Consider the following 16,057-nt stretch of genomic DNA (forward strand, 5'->3'; position numbering starts at 1 on the left):
TTTTTCCCCCTTTTTTTTTTTTAAAAAGGGTAAATTTTTTTTGGCCCAAAAAGCCCCCCCCCCCCCCCCCCCCCCCCCCAAAAAAAAAAAAAGACAAGCTCAGGCGGCAGAAACTGCGAAATTAGCTCTAGGTTATGGTTCTGTTATCAAAACTTTAAAATTATGATTTTTTTCATATGTCTCTCTCTCTCTCTCTCTGTGTGTGTGTGTGTGTGTGTGTGTGTGTACACACATGTAGGGTCTGTGAATATGTTAATGTCTCCTGAGCCCTAAGGCAAGCAGCTGCACCATTCGGTTTTACCAACCTGCCCTGCCTGCGGCAAGAAAATATATACACAATCACCAACTCTGTAAGATTTGTATATTTTAAGTAATTATTTGGAGGGACTCGTTAATACTGATTAGCACGCAGGACAGATCCGGCTGTGCTAGACATAATATTGAGGTAAATTCAAGAATATAAGGCGATTTAAACCTCGCCGCGTTCTCTCTGCGTCTATCTTTAGGGTCTTCTCTCACTCACGCATGTCCTTCTCCGATCTGGACCTGCTGCTCACTCCTCTCTAAAGGGGCTGTGGTGGTGTATGCATACTTTGTGTTTAATGTTGTGGAGGGGTGAGGGGTGTACTCACGTCGTTCCACCTCTCTCTCTCTCTCTCTCTTTCTCTCTCTCTCTCGCCCCCGTCCAAACTCGCGCAGCGCAAACTTTTCCCTAAGACTTTTTCAGCTCGTGCCCCCGGAGCGCACCGTGCGAAGAGACAAGAGAAAAACTGCAGACAGAAACAAAACAAACTCAGAGGCGGAGTGCGTGAAGAGGCGGGATGGTGCTCCAGCCGAGCTGCACATGTGAGCCCAGAGGCCACCGGTAGCGCTTCTTTTTTTTTTTTTTTTTCTTTTTATTTAAAGAACAGAGAGTAAGAGGAGAGGACGCAGTCTGACAGAGAGAGAGAGAGAGAGAGTTAAAAAAAAAAAGTTCTGTGCTACAAGTGTCCTGTCACCTCGTGGAGATGTTTTACTCGCCGGTGTTCAGCTGGATCCTCCTGGGCGGTCTGCTGCAAACTGTGGCACCCTGGGGCGCAGGGCGGACGGGCAGACCGAGGCAGTGCGACCCACCGAAGTCGGTGAGTTTTATTGGGGGAAACTTTATTACGCAGAAGCGTCCTTTTATTAGACTCGTTACATAATTTGCTTCTGAGAAAACAAGTCCATGGCAAAACACACACAGACATGTGTGTTTTGCAGCCCTACTAGCAAAAATAGCAGACAATTTTTCTGTTTTATGTTTGCATTTGTAACAGTTTGGAGAATGTTGGAAAAACTAGAATCAAGTTCGAATAATAAAACATAGCTGAACGGCACAAAAAGTAATTATTCAAAAATGTATTGTATTGATGCCTTAATACTTGAAAAGATTTGCAGCTTTGAACCAAATATATAATTTATAATTAATATATTCTTATTAATAAAAAATATTAATATTAGTAACCATTATTATTATTATTATTATTATTATTATTATACACATGTAAAAATATAAAGAGATTCTTTATAGGATTGTACAGATCTCGGCCTTCCCAATGAGCGGGTTTGCCAAAGGAAACTACGCGCTTGCCAACTTTACGGCTGTTTATGTGACAAAGTAGAGAACACCCACGGTTGACTTAACTTCATTTGGAAAAGTTTCATTGACCTTTCAGAAGTGGTCATGTTTAAACACAGTGTGCGGCTTATTAAACAAATAAAGGTTATTATAGGGCAAATCAAAGATTTTCCTATGTGCGCAGAGGAACACTAATCATACATCCCACACGCTTTTTTTTTTGTTTTTTTTTTGCTGCTGACAGGAAGAAAAGAAAAAAAAAATGCATCACCTCAGAAACAGGTGTATGGCACTTGAAAATCGCTCTCCCAAGTATTTGCAGCGAGGTTATTATCATTATGTCATTATATCGTTATGTCTCAAAAAATGGTTTTGTTTTTTAGAGTTCAATGTAAAGACTTCGTGCCCCTGCGCGTCGTGTGATTTGTACGCGTCAGTACAGTGGTCTCTGTTTTGCATTAGGAGTAATTACCCTCATAAAAAAGAAGCACCGCGCGTCAAGGCTCTCCAGAAAAAGTCAGCACTGCCTCAGCAGAGGGGATCTCTCCTCTTGTCGGTTATAAGTCAAGCACGACCACACTTTCCGTGTCTTAAAGTCATCTTAGCCCTTTACAGCAAACATAAGTAATACAAATCAGGAAATGATGATCTTTTAAAACTAAACTGTTTATTGAACTTTTCTTTTTAGCAAGAAAAATTACAAAATGTCCTCTTTTTTTGTATTTTATCTAAAAGGTCTGCCTTTTCTTTATCTTTTCTTGACAATATTTATCACTTTTACCACAATTAAAAACATTTTTGTCTGGCACTGTTAAAGTTTCTTAAATATGTTCCGCAACACATTTACTTCACATGGAAGATTGAACTAAATGATTGAAGCTATCCCTCCTTATATTTGGATACATGCTTGTTTTTCAATTGTTGAGGATTTCCAATATTTGCCACCGCTCCATTTGTGTCGGGACCTTGGGGAAAAAAATGCAACACACTGGGCATGTTGACAAGCGCACACAAATTTGTGTTAACCGAGTCATAATTTAAAGATTATTTAATAATTTATGCTGCTTGTGTCTGAGTCAAGAAAACATTGTATGCACATGTCAACTATATGTGAAAAGATCAAGATGGAACAGGAGTGAGATTGGATATGAAATCAAACTTGGAGATATACACAGTCAGTAAATTATATATCATAAAGAATATGCATTCGATGAGGGTCATTTGTCATATTAAAAATATCTTTTGAAAATAGCAACCCTGTAGCACATAATAAACATGCACTTCATTAAACCCATATTTCTATGTTAAAAATGTGTTTTATTGGTCATTTGTAGTAGTCCAGTCTTATGAGAAATTAAGCATCGTCATCATAAATAATTGAAATAGAAGCTTATGAACATCAGTCTGTGTAAGGCACTGCACTGCACATTTTTTTGCTCAATTAATTAGAGGTTTTGCAAGTAATTACTCCAAATTAATAAATTTTTTCTAAATGAATTGGCACTTCAAATATCACCTTTATGAAATAACTATGCATTACCATCAGCAATCATTGAGAACAAAATTTCAATCACGACTGAATCAATCATGACTGTACACATACATGAACAGTGTTGTCAGATGTAGACTTACTTATTTTGGCTCTGAATCCCGTCATCTGTTTTGTTGCTGCCTGTCGTAGCTAAAGTCAGACCTGGTGTCAGCGCTCACACGGCATGTTTTGCATTAAAGTAAAACTGTAGTCTTGAAGTACTCAATGCGTAATCCGTTCGGTTGGCAGACGTGCTTTAGATGCATTCGGACCATCTACTGGGGTGGAGTGTGTGCATCAGTGTTACCAGTGTGCCAGGAATCAGGGAACTAAAAAAGATACTCCCCCCCTGCCCCGTAAATAAATATCTGAAAATCTATATTCAGTATGCTTATACCCCTAATACCCCAAAGATGGAATTCGGTGAAAGCCACTGATTTCGCTGAACAATATACTGGACAGTATAGAGGGAGGTCAGTGGTGTTGTGGTGGATGGTCGACTCAAATGGAGCTTGGCCCCAAAGCGATTTCTGCTTAGGTCCTCAAACTGCTTGGGCTGGCACTGGCGCTCAGAACAAAAATACTCTATCCCCATTTCTCAGAAATACGACGAAGGGAGAATTTGCAAATCCAACCCTGACAAGGAAAATATTAAAAAACGAAATAAAACTCAAAATCTACTCTTCTTAAGTATCCCAGCTTATCTGCAAAGACTTCAAACCGCTGTAATGAAATCATCCAGACCATAGCAGCTCTGTTTAGTTTGCCCTTGCAGCAGACTGCCAGGAAAAATACTGGCTGCTCATTGCAATTAATTAAAGAGAACATCCCGCAAGAAGTCTTTGCTCATTTTGGCTGCTATTTGAAATTTTAAAGGCAAACTTGGCAGTATGCAGCATGGCTGGAGCGCAGATGAGGGAAATCTTCTTGATTTAATTGTAGAGGTAAACATTTTCTAAGAATAACTTTATTTTACTGTAATGGGTTTCATCCCCTCCGTCGCCTGATTACACTGTGCGTCGGTGGCCAGCAGCTTCATATTGTTTAGAGAAGCAAATTCTTTTTTCATATTCGGATAATGCCAACATCAAAGCCGTAGCGCATGCACGGCACATTCACTGAGCTCTTAACAAGAAACATATTTCAAATGCAACACGGTCTGATGTTTATTTAAAATGACTGTGATTATTTAATTTCCTTTGTGACATTGTTTTTTATGAATATAAGCATAACAGACAAATGCTTCCTGTTATGGAAACCACAGAAAAACACAATGCTGTGTTTAGGACTGTCAGCATCGCATCTCCTGTCTTGTGGCGAGCGCAAAAAAAACCCCATCACAAACAAAAGTATCACAGCGAGGTCAGAATGGAGAGCAGGTTTCTTTCAGCTTTTTGTTTTTGTAAGCTTCAACGCCGCATTATATTTGCACTGTTGCCTCGAAAATGCTACACAGGGTGAAAAGAGGCTTTGGCAACAGAAGTATGCGCCTCAACAATACACAAGGGTCTGTTTACAACCCCGGAGGCCTCGCTATAAACTCCTTCAAATCCACAATTCTCTGTTACTGAACAAAAACCCGTTTTCATTTTAGTTTCTTTTTTCTTTTTTTTTCTCTTTAAGCTGAGAGAAAATTTTCTTCAGCTCTAGTTTTAGTGTAAGCTTAACTGCTCTCTAAAGTGATACTTTTGGTTTTCCTCTCCCTTTTCCACAGCAAAGCGAGCTGAATTCTTTCCTGTGGAGGATAAACCGCACACCTCCTCAGCCACCCTCTTACTTGTTTGGTACCATACACGTTCCCTACACCCGAGTCTGGGACTTCATCCCCAACAGCTCCAAGCAAGCCTTCCGAAGCAGCAGTAACGTGTTCTTTGAGCTGGACCTCACAGATCCTCTGACCATCTCCAAGCTCACGAGCTGCCAGCTGCTCCCCCACGGAGAAAACCTGCAGACCCTTTTGCCCCGAGACCTGTACCGTCGCCTCAAACGCCACCTGGACTACGTCAAACACATGATGCCTTATTGGATGACTGCGGACCAGAGAGGCCGTGGCCTGTACGCCGACTATCTGTTCAACGCCATCGCAGGGAACTGGGAGAGGAAGAGGCCTGTGTGGGTGATGCTGATGGTAAACTCGTTGACGGAGTGGGACGTCCGGTCCAGAGGGACTCCGGTGTTGGACTTGTTCTTGGCTCAAGAGGCAGAACGAATGAGGAAGAAGACGGGGGCAGTGGAGCGGGTTGAGGAGCAGTGTCACCCCCTTAACGGGCTAAACTTCTCTCAGGTAAGAAGGAGAAAGGGAAGCTCTTTTCGTCTTTATCCTGTTGTTTTGCTTTTGAGTCCAGACGGCTGGGGACATCTGGAGAACTTGAGCAGAATCTTACTTTGTGTGTCGGTCATAACTCTGGCTGCAGTAAAGTAGCTCCAAAGGAGAAGGAGGTTGGGCTTTATAGTCTACTATAAAAATTTAGTGTATATGGACGGATTCTAAAAGAGCGAGCGAAGAAAAAAGAGGGAGAGGACAATATGAGGAGAAGGAAGCGCTAAAAATGTGTCTGTATGGAGACAGCTTTATGGTTATGTATGTCTCTCCACCTCACTAGACAAACACGCTCAGCAGCTGAATCTGCAGGAGGGGTATCAGTGTGAGTGGTGTACACGAGACCAGATTAGCGAAGGTGAAGAGAGCATGGAGCTCTCCCTTCCATCAGCATAGATTGGCTCTATCTCTGCCAAATTGTTTGACTAGGACTGTGACTGGAGACTAAAATATTGCAGACACTAATTAGCTGATGAGTAAAACATGAGAATTTTCGTGTAAGGATAAAAAAAGCATGAATGTAGTTTGTTCTGGCATCAAATCACGAGGCGTATTTGATGTGATGGAAAACCCAGCAGTGAGTCGTGGCAGCAAGAAAAAGATGCTCTCCTCTGCCCTGTGTAGAGGCTTGCTGGAGCCATGAAGAGGCTTCACATAGGAACATTTATGGTGCGCTGCAACAGAATCTGCAGGGGGGCCGTGATGGCACGGATTGGTTCACAGCTAATTTGAGCGGCAGAGTGTTTTGAGCCTCTCCGCTTTCATCAGTACTTTCTAACTATGCTGTCAAAACGGCACTACACATGCCTGGGAGCTTTTTCTCCCCCCTAGAAATAAGCAGCTGCAAGGAGCACTGTTTTTCGGTAATGACGAGGGTAAAGGCTTCCAGCTTTGGGTGGGCTTTCCAGTGATCTGTTTTGTGCTGCAGACATGCTGTTTCCGTAATGCATCAGAGGCCCCATGGGCCAAAACGTACAAACTCTCTTACATTCACTATCAAACTCTCTTACTCGTACTATCAAACTCTCTTACAGAGTTTGATTGCAACGGAAGTTAACTTAAAATTTCAGTTTCTGATTGGACCCCAGGCAGGAGTAGGCGGGTTTTCAGGAACAGAAAAATAGCTGAGCGGCAGCGACTCACAGAGGCAACTAATATTTTAAATGGCATCGTTAGCGCTCCTACAGTAATGTCAGCATTATCAGAAGTGTTTAGAAGCCGACAGCCACCATCGGAGACTCCGTCTATCAATGGGATAAAGCTAGCCGCCTCTTCGGAAATGGCAGTAAAGCCAGCCTGCACTCGATTTTAATGTGCGCAACAGCACAAGTTATGGCGCTCTCTTTTCAAAATAAAAGCGCATCTCCGGTTTATGTTTGACTCACACGTCAAGTTTCTCTCCGGCTGCTATAACAGGCTAAAGCTTTGTGTTAATTAATTTGCAAAACGACATTATGTATCTGAAAAAAAAAAGAAAAAAAAAATATATTGTGTGGGCAAAAAATCCTGTAAAGCACATATGTGCAACCTCAGTTAAAATTGGTCTTATAGGTGTCCCTGTGTCATCCTGAAGTGAGAGAAGTACCTGGTAAGGTATTGTTTATGTAATCTGAAAGATTTTTTTTGCATGTCAAATGTCAGCAATTTTGATTGAGGTAGCACATATGTGGTTTACAGAACTTTTTGCCCACATAATATGTTTTATTTTATTTTTAGATACATAATTTCCTTTAGCAAATCAATTAACACAGAGTTTTACATTTTTAAAGCCGCAGAAAAACTGCAAAATCGTGAACTGGAAGCGACGGGACAACTAGCTTCCAAAAATATTTCAGCATGGAAAATTGAAATTTGCGCCATGCATTCTTATTCACTTCTCTTTACTTGTACAGCCCTAAATATAATCAAGCTACACCATATGCCTTCAGAAGTCACCTAATGAGTGAAAATAGTCCACCTGTGTGTAATTTATTCTCAGTACGTTTACAGCTATTCAGTGAAGGCCTCAGAGCTTGGATGGAGAACGTTAGGAAACAGGCGGTTTCATGAAGACCAAAGATCACAGCAGAAAGGTCAGGGAGAAAGTTGTGTGGAGTTGGATTATAAAACAATGTCTCAAGCATTGAAGTTCTTACAGAGCACTGTTTAATCCATAATCTTAAAATGGAAGGCCTATTAAACTGACACAGACTGTGCAAGGACAGCATTAATAAGTGGAGCAGGAGTTGTGGAGGATCTGCAGAGATAAACAGCTCTGGTGGGAGAATCAGTAAAAAAAAAAAAAAGTAAAGGAAAAAGGCTAACGTGAAATCAACCCAACCTGTGTGCTCTGAACTTCTGAGCCCCGGGTCCTTCTCTTTCCACATATGTATAAATACAATTCAGAGCTGGACTGAAACTGATATGGGAACCATTATTCTCAATTACAATAATGTGAGGTTTAATCTGAAGATCATGGCTGATTGGATCCTTTTACGCTTGACTGTAACAATGATGAGGTCAGGAGAATGGCTAGACCTCAAGTCAAAAGGGAAACTGTGTGGGTGTGAACTAAAGGAAAGTGAAGCACCAGAGAGACGGTCAAAGACACACACACACACACGCACACACACACACACACACACGCTCACACGCATACACACTATGCTGGGATAGATGGTGTGTTGAAACAGTGGTAAGGCTGAGTCTGGGGTGCGTCATTTCCCTGCCAACACGAATCTGAATCACTAAGAAAAAGGCAATCTGAATTTGTAAAGATCCCAAACCTCACCGTATTTTTTTTTGTTCTTTCTCAGAGAGTTGTAGCTTGTGATATTTAAAGAGAAGCTTTTGCAGAAAGGTGAACTGTCTTGCCACACAGAGATGCCTTCAACAGAACTTGGTCCTGGGGATGCATGTGATTTCAACACATTTTCATGCAAAAATCCCACACTTTTCCAGACTCCGTTTTCCAAGGTTGCCAAACTCACTCAGTCTGTTCTTAGAGTATAGAAAGAAAAGGTTACATTGGATTTATGGCAGGTAGATGGATAGACGGACAGATGCATGCACGGGATAAACGGACAGGCAGATGGATGGATACATGGATGGAAAGTCATCTCCTGGAGCGTATAGAAACGTTAGACACACCAGAGTCTTCTTTTGACAATAAGCTGCGGCGGTCTAACACGAACCCTGCCCGTCTGAGACCTCTCTGTGGTCTCTTTAGATCTCAGAGAGGTGTGAATATGACTGTGAGAAACAGTTTAGAGGCTGTGGAAATAAAGGCAAGTCACGGTGCATGGTTCTTCTCCGGCTCCTTGAGGGCTGATGCAACTTGACAGGTGGGCAGGACAGCGAGTAGCGAATGCTTTGAGCGCAGATTGGAAAAGGCTGGAGAAAGTTTAGTCAGTTCAAAGAGTGCAAGCTGCACATCGGTATCCCTTTAAAGGCTTCCTTTTTTCCCACAGGGGTAGGTCATTAAAGTGCCATCAGTATTTATCAAGTCAACGCATCCATCAAATATCTAAAAAATTGCTTCAAAAAAAAAAAAGTTTCTCTTTGATCAAATCTCTTAATAATATCAGCTGTCGCAAAATAGCAATAGCAGTATGTAACTGTGATGCACTTTACCAAACTGAAACTGATTATTTATGTCACTATGTATGTCACTGGACATGTAAGCTAGACATTTCTCTTATTTAAGCTTCGTTCTGTTCCACCAAGCAAACACACATATTTATTTTCCCAGGGTCACATTTCGGCTGAGACCAGCGGCCCATGTCGAGGAGAAATTACATCATATTGGTGGCGCCTTTCTCCTGGGCCGGGGTCAGAGGTCATGGTAGGAGGTGGCGGTGGAGTCATGAGCAACGAAGCAGTAAGGAGACTGGCAGTCTGCTGGGGTCACGTCTAGGCACTGCTGAGCTGGACGGCAACGCCACTGCCCACCTCGGTCTCTGACCAAAGTTGAGTTACCATCGGCTGCTTTTTATGGGGACCGGTGCAATCACGCAGAGGGGGAGAGAGAGAGATGTCACTTGTCACTTCACGACTTAAGCTCAAATAGGGTTAAAGGTTTTGAGATTGCGAGGTGACAGAATCTGGTTTCCTCTTGGTCTCATCCTTTTTCTTAAGGGCTGCGATGTTTACGATGCCTATTTCAGTCAGCGTGACTACTGCAGTATCCTTCTGCTTAAGTGGGATTCTCCACCAACCAAACACAACCCTATTGGTCATTTGTCTATGCAGGAATTTACAATCTGTAGTTACAAGAATAGTTTCCAGAAACAGGTGACATTTAATGGCCAGTGGAACAACATATGAAGCTTTAAAAATGTGTTTTTAAAGCACCTGTTAGTGATAGAAGTAAATACATTGACAGAAGAGCAGAAATCACTTGTTGCATGTGGTCAAAGGTTTATAGTTGAAAGCATTGTGTGTGTGTGTGTGTGTGTGTATGCGTGCATGTGTATTAATAGTGCTATTTTTCTTCCTTGAGAGGACTCTGACATGAAAAACCCTTGGGATTGAAGTCTGCTGTGAAGTGAAAATGCTCATTTAAGTGTTTATTCTTGTGGTTGTAAGAAGCTATATTAAACCATCATAAACAGTCACTTTCAAGCACTTTCATAACATATGCATAACATAATTTATCCAAACTGCGTCTGAAAGACTAATTCTTACCATCCTGTTTCCCATCTTGGATGGCGGTGCAGCAGCAGCTCCAACTAGTTTATCTGGCGCAGGCTGTCGGATGATTGCGTAGTTATCGCTGCATAGAAGGAAAGACAAAATAAGGAGAACCTTCACATAAAATATGATAAAAGTAACAATGCACATGATACAATCAAAAACATTTATTTCAATCAAATCTCAAGACAGTGATCAGGCCTCGGCTCTATGTTGGCTGCACTTCTTCTTCATGGGTTTGTGATAAAATTTCATTTTCTTAGCTGCCTCGAATGCCAGCAGCTTCTGCTGATGGAATTCGTTGTGAGAGCCTGATCAGCCAATCAGATGTAGAATGTGGATTATTTTCAACCAGGTCGTACTAGGCAGCCAGTAAGAAAAGTGAATTCTATTTTCCTAACATTGCTTGTAATCGTTTTAATTTGTGAAACATTTCAGGCTCATAATACCCTTCTCAGATTGAAGATTCAGGATGACATCTGTGTCGGATAAGGAGTGTTTTACAGCTGATGAAACACTCCAGCAGTGGCATTTGGAAGGACCTCAACATTAGCAGCATGTGAAATGTCACGGCTGGTGTGTTTGTAAACATAACTTACTATATTATAGATTTGCTCCTGTAAGAGCAACTCTATAATCCTGCTTTTTGTTCCACCATCAAACTTGAAATACGAATAAACAAAAACATCTGTTTTTGCCTCCTACGGTCTAGGCACCAACACTCTCCAGCATTTAGCACAGATTTGCTGACTGCGGCTATTATGTTAGCAAACGGCAACAATAAATCTCCAAGTCAAAGGGTGGCGCCAAACACACAGCTGTCAGAGAAACCCACAATTTATAAAACAAGCAGGAGAAGTAAAAACAATAATGTAGAGACTTTGTGATTTCTTAGATTCGTAGTAACCTTAGTCCATTCTACTTTCATTTCTTATTTGCAAGTATCTAGTTATTACATATACTCTTAATTTTGCATATCAGTTTGTTTTACTGTATAACGAACTCTTTTCAACAATTACATATAATCATAAAATGGTATTTAATTTCCTTTTATTCTAAAATTTGTATTATTTTTATAATTCTTTACACATTTCAGTTTATTATGATTTTAATCCACATTTGGGTTAGTTGGGTTTTATGAAAGATGACAGATGACAGATTAAGACAAATTTTAATATATATATTTTTTGCTGGTCGACACCACTTATTACAGAAAACTGAGTAGAATAGGTAAAATCTGCTCTGATTTTATCTAATCTACTCAAAACATTTGAGTACAAACTGAAGCTTGTTCAATACCAGACAGCTCCTTTCCATATCTTAAAAAGTCAGGTACCAAAGTCAACCGACACCTTTTAAGAATAAAAACAATCAACCTGTGTTTGGATGAACTTGGTGGATTCTTCAGACTTGTTTATTGCTATGACTTCAGTCTCATATGTGCTTGGTCATTGTTTGCTCCAGACCCTGTGTATCTCAAGATGTGGTCATAGTTTTATAACTAATATTTACTTATTTATAACATTTAGACTTTATTATTTTTATGGAGTGATATAATGAAAAAAAAAATGGCACTCAGTGGGTTTACAACCACTGATCCTGAAGATACTTTTTTCTGTCTGAATGAAAAAAAAATGCTTCTCTTAACTGTTTATAGCCACACAATCTGTTTTCCACTAGTCACTATATTTTTTACATGCTGCTAAATTTGATTTGTGTTTATGTTTCAGTCCAGAAAACCTACTAAAAATATTCCCTTAAAAACAAATAAGTAATTTGACATACATAAAGAAAAAGGTAAAGACAGTACAATGTAGAATATCCAGGGAGAGTGTCCACTGTGCAGATCCAGATATTTCTGGCTGTTCAATTCACCAACAAGTGTTTATGGTGAGCAGCTCAATATTCATAGTTCAGAGCAGTAAATGTCTGCACTGACTGAACAAGCGCTGTTTCAAATAACAGTCAAGGATCCTCACATGTCATAAATCATGCTAAATATTTCCCTTAGATAGTATTTATCCAAAAAGGCATATTTCAGGGAGGATTTTGAATTCCATGCGACCATGCCAAAATCCAAATATTTACATACAGTGATGGGGTGTGTATGTCTAGGTTTAAAGACGTGTGCGGACCATGATCTGTCTAATGGAAAGGGCAAATCTGTGTCTGAACTCTGCTCTAACCTTGTGCCTCCCTTTTGATTCTTCCTTCTTGCTTTCTTCTTCCTGTCTGACATGACCCGAGGGTCTGGCTGTGTCGTTGCTCACTTACTGCTCATTTGAACACACAATAACACACCCACACCAAGTGGAAAAAAAAAATGAGAAAGGGAAGGAGAGACCGGGGGCATTACCTTTAAAGTGTGCTGGTGACGTCCAATTCCTTTTTAAGCGTGACATCTGAGTCACGGTCCACTAAGTCAACTAACCTATAATTACGTGCGCAAATATGTGGAAAAATGCTAGGTAAAACCTATCAGGCTGATCATCTGGTCCCTTCGGCAGGCAGACGGCAGTCCCACTGTTACTCTAATGACTTAATAGACTTCTTAATGACCAAATAGCTCTCTGCCATCCAGAAGCATTTAGAGAATTATATCCTGGACAGAACTCTGTAGGAGAGCTGGAGCATGTTACATCGGCACTGTACACAGTAGACAAAACAAACGTCAACAGATCTTCAGCTTGATTCAAATTTTGGGAGAACAGTAATGCATTTCTTGAACACACGTCTGGAAAAGTCAGCAGGCAGGAGCTTATTGAAAAATACAAAATGGGTACACAAAGGCCTGGGTAGAAGTCAATCAGCAAATGTTTTTCCTGAATGGAAAAAAAAAAAACATTGGCTCTCTTCCACTTTAACAAACATAGAAGAAATGACTGGAAAGTACTAATGCTAAAAGTTAATTGCATATCCAGACGTTTTTTTCTTTTCTCCTTCAAAAAAATTTTATCAAACTGTTTTTCAAAATCATACTCGGTCAAACCAAGACGCCTGTAAAACATGTGCGTCCCTATAAACTTTCAGTCCTGTCTCCATTCCCCCGACTCCAACTGAGGCCATGTCCCCCTTTCACTCAGACTACCTGAAATCTAAAGTAATGACTCCACCATGTTTTCAGTACACTGGGAAGAAAAGTTTTTTGGGTGGCATTTAATTTACTAAATTCGGTCAAATAAAGAAATAAAATATATGATATTGATTAAATATCTACCACCATTGATAAGCCCTTCTAATCTAAAAATATGTTTTAGTTTTACACCAAAACACTGAACAACAGATCATTTAAATTTAATTATAAGGAATTTAATGTTTAACTGAGTATTTTTCATTAAGCCATGACTTTTTAACAGAACAATTTCGCTATCTGGTTGAAAACATAGTCCCTTTTTAAATCCCACGGGGATAGCCACTATTCAATGGCATAACAAATGTAGCTGACATCTCAGAATCTTCAGGTGACAGCTAGATATGTAGGCTACATGTTCCCTGCGGGTCCATCATGATAAATAATTGCTAATAAAAACAAATAAGCCATGTTTTACTGAAAAAAAAACCCTTTCATTTATTATGGACAGTAAAACTTATGCCAATTCCTTTGAGGTGAGATCTAAAGAGTATAATACAAGTTTTTATCATGTCTTGCCTCCGACACTGCAAAGCGTTTTATGCTAGGTTCAGTAAAGACTTCAATATACTCTGGTGTTCTGTGTGTATTACCGATTGCATACATGTCTCCTGACAAATTCCTTAATTTCCCTCAATCCCAATGGGTACTTGCGGGTTTGATGATCTAGATGGACGCCTAGCTGTGTTTCTTCTCTGCCAGTGAAGCCACTGCACAACTGTTAGTGCAACACAAAGTGGCAGTCTTGCTGATATGCATCCCTTCCACTGGTTGCCCTGACTCAACCTTTTCAGCTCGGTGTCACATACAGTTCGATGTGAACACCGTTTCCCGCCGAGCAGTTACCTTGCGACACCAAGAACACGGTCGTCCAAATTATCTGTACGCGAACGTCTGCCTCGAGTCTGCATTGAATGCGCCTCAAGTGTGTGCAGCGGTTGTGCGTATGCAGGGGCATTAAGACCACCTTTATGAGTCTATAGCTCAGGGGTATTCAGCTCCTGCCCTCTAGGGTCAGTGTCCTGCAACTTTTAGGATGTGTCTCTGCTTCAACGTCAAAATGATCAGATTATTAGCGGGACTCTGGAGAATGTGACTGCGTGCTAAGAAGGTAATTCAACCATTTGGACAAAGTCTGTTGGACCAGGAACATCTCTAAAAGTTGTAGGACACAAAGCTTGAGGACTAGAGTGGGAGACCCCTCCTCTAGTTTGATATGATTTCTTCTACCTGTGTCCTTTTAACTGGAACACTCACACATAAGCATATCTGTCCAGAGACATTGCGCTTTTTCAGGTCCTAAACTTCGGCACCAGTTAAAATATTAGACAGGCACTTTCACTGTATATTTTAGCAGCCTGTGTTCAAGTGGCCTTCAGCACAGTGTGTTTATTCCACGTTAGTTTTTTTTTTCTCCTTTGTGACACCCTTTATGTCTATTTTGTGTTAGTTTTATGTCTTGTACATATTTTATCATCGTTAAGCACTTAATTGTTTTGGACTTTCTTTTTTACGTAGGTTGTAGATATAAATTGGACTTGGACTTTGACTAATTTGTTGGTTATGTTCCGACATTTCTTCTCCCCAGTGTGAGCCGAGTGCTGCTGAGACTGGGAGTTAAGCATGGCAGACTAAAGTACTCTTTCATTCCTCTTTTCTTCGCCCACAGAGAAAACAAATGTTCCTACCTGCTTAAATTGTAACAACCTCACATCTCTCATCATTTTTATACACAATTCTTCCCTTCAATGAGAAACAGAGCTGCCAAGCACACCTACACAGTAGTCGGTTTCTATGTAATTATTGTGTCAACCTTAGGGAAAAGGAGGAAATTGCAATAAAGTGTGGTTGAATTGTTTTGTTGTTGGCTGGTGGTCTTGTTTATGTTCTTCCCCCCCCCCAGTTACAGTATTTGCTCAAAAAAAGAGAGACGGCTAGACATTAGACAGAGCAGGAGGTTATTTTTTGTGCCAAGGACAGGTAGTTTTAAAGATGGGTTGGTCTGACCTGGGTTTGGCTGGGGCCAGAGGCTGATTGATCACAGACAAGAATGTGACTGACTGATTTCCTCAGAGACTTACATGGCCCCTCTGGCATGTTGTCTTTTGGGACATTCCCAAAAGACAAGGATCATCTTTTGTTTGAGGCCAGGAGTGTAGAGAATTAAGGATACATGTCTTCTCTCCAAAAAAAAATTCAGGAAACGGCATCAGACTCGATGCAAAATTTTGTTTTAGTTCGTTATAGTAGCCTTTTTGATTTCTGACTGATTTCTGACTGATATCTACTAAATAGATAAATAACCCATTCTATTTATGTAGCATTTCCTCACCTTTCTTGACTCCACCATATTTTCAGTACACTGGAAAGTGAGCTTCTGATAAGGCTCACCAATCTCAAGAAAATTCACACATTTTGACCCCAATCCTTTTTTAGTCCATCGTCCGACTTCGTAGCTCTACCTTTACATACATACCACAAGACCCTGGTGTTTCCTTTTCTTCCTATAATGTAGGAAAAATATATCTCATTTATTTATTTACAATGACAGCTTATAGACAGATGCCATTTAAAGGGTCCTTTGCATGTCATGCTATTCTAATTTATGGTACATTCACTGATTTAAAGGAAAAAAAAAAGATTTTTGAAAATCTGACTTCTTTGTTCAGGGCTGATCAAGCAGGAAATGATTTGTCTTTATCTGTTTATCTAATATAAAATTTGATGCTCCGCTAGCTACACGTAGTATCCTGCACTGTTGCATTCCATAGAAAAATAACACTTTTGAATCACCTTGCTTCAAAC

At 40.4% G+C, this 16,057-nt stretch overlaps 1 protein-coding gene across 1 annotated transcript in view; it reads left to right on the forward strand.

Annotated features, from left to right (window-relative positions):
• Nucleotides 1-706: 706 nt before the first annotated feature.
• The window catches only part of trabd2b (TraB domain containing 2B), a 93,680-nt gene continuing 78,329 nt past the window's right edge, over nucleotides 707-16,057 (forward strand). The window contains exons 1-2 of the mRNA XM_015033138.1: nucleotides 707-1,121; nucleotides 4,846-5,415. Coding sequence (XP_014888624.1) covers nucleotides 1,008-1,121; nucleotides 4,846-5,415 — 684 coding nt within the window. The 5' untranslated portion in view covers nucleotides 707-1,007. The remainder of the gene's footprint in view (nucleotides 1,122-4,845; nucleotides 5,416-16,057) is intronic.

The sequence above is a fragment of the Poecilia latipinna genome, unplaced genomic scaffold (genome assembly GCF_001443285.1).
Source record: "Poecilia latipinna isolate Pla-1442-1.1 unplaced genomic scaffold, P_latipinna-1.0 Scaffold258, whole genome shotgun sequence".
Classification (NCBI taxonomy): Eukaryota; Metazoa; Chordata; class Actinopteri; order Cyprinodontiformes; family Poeciliidae; genus Poecilia; species Poecilia latipinna.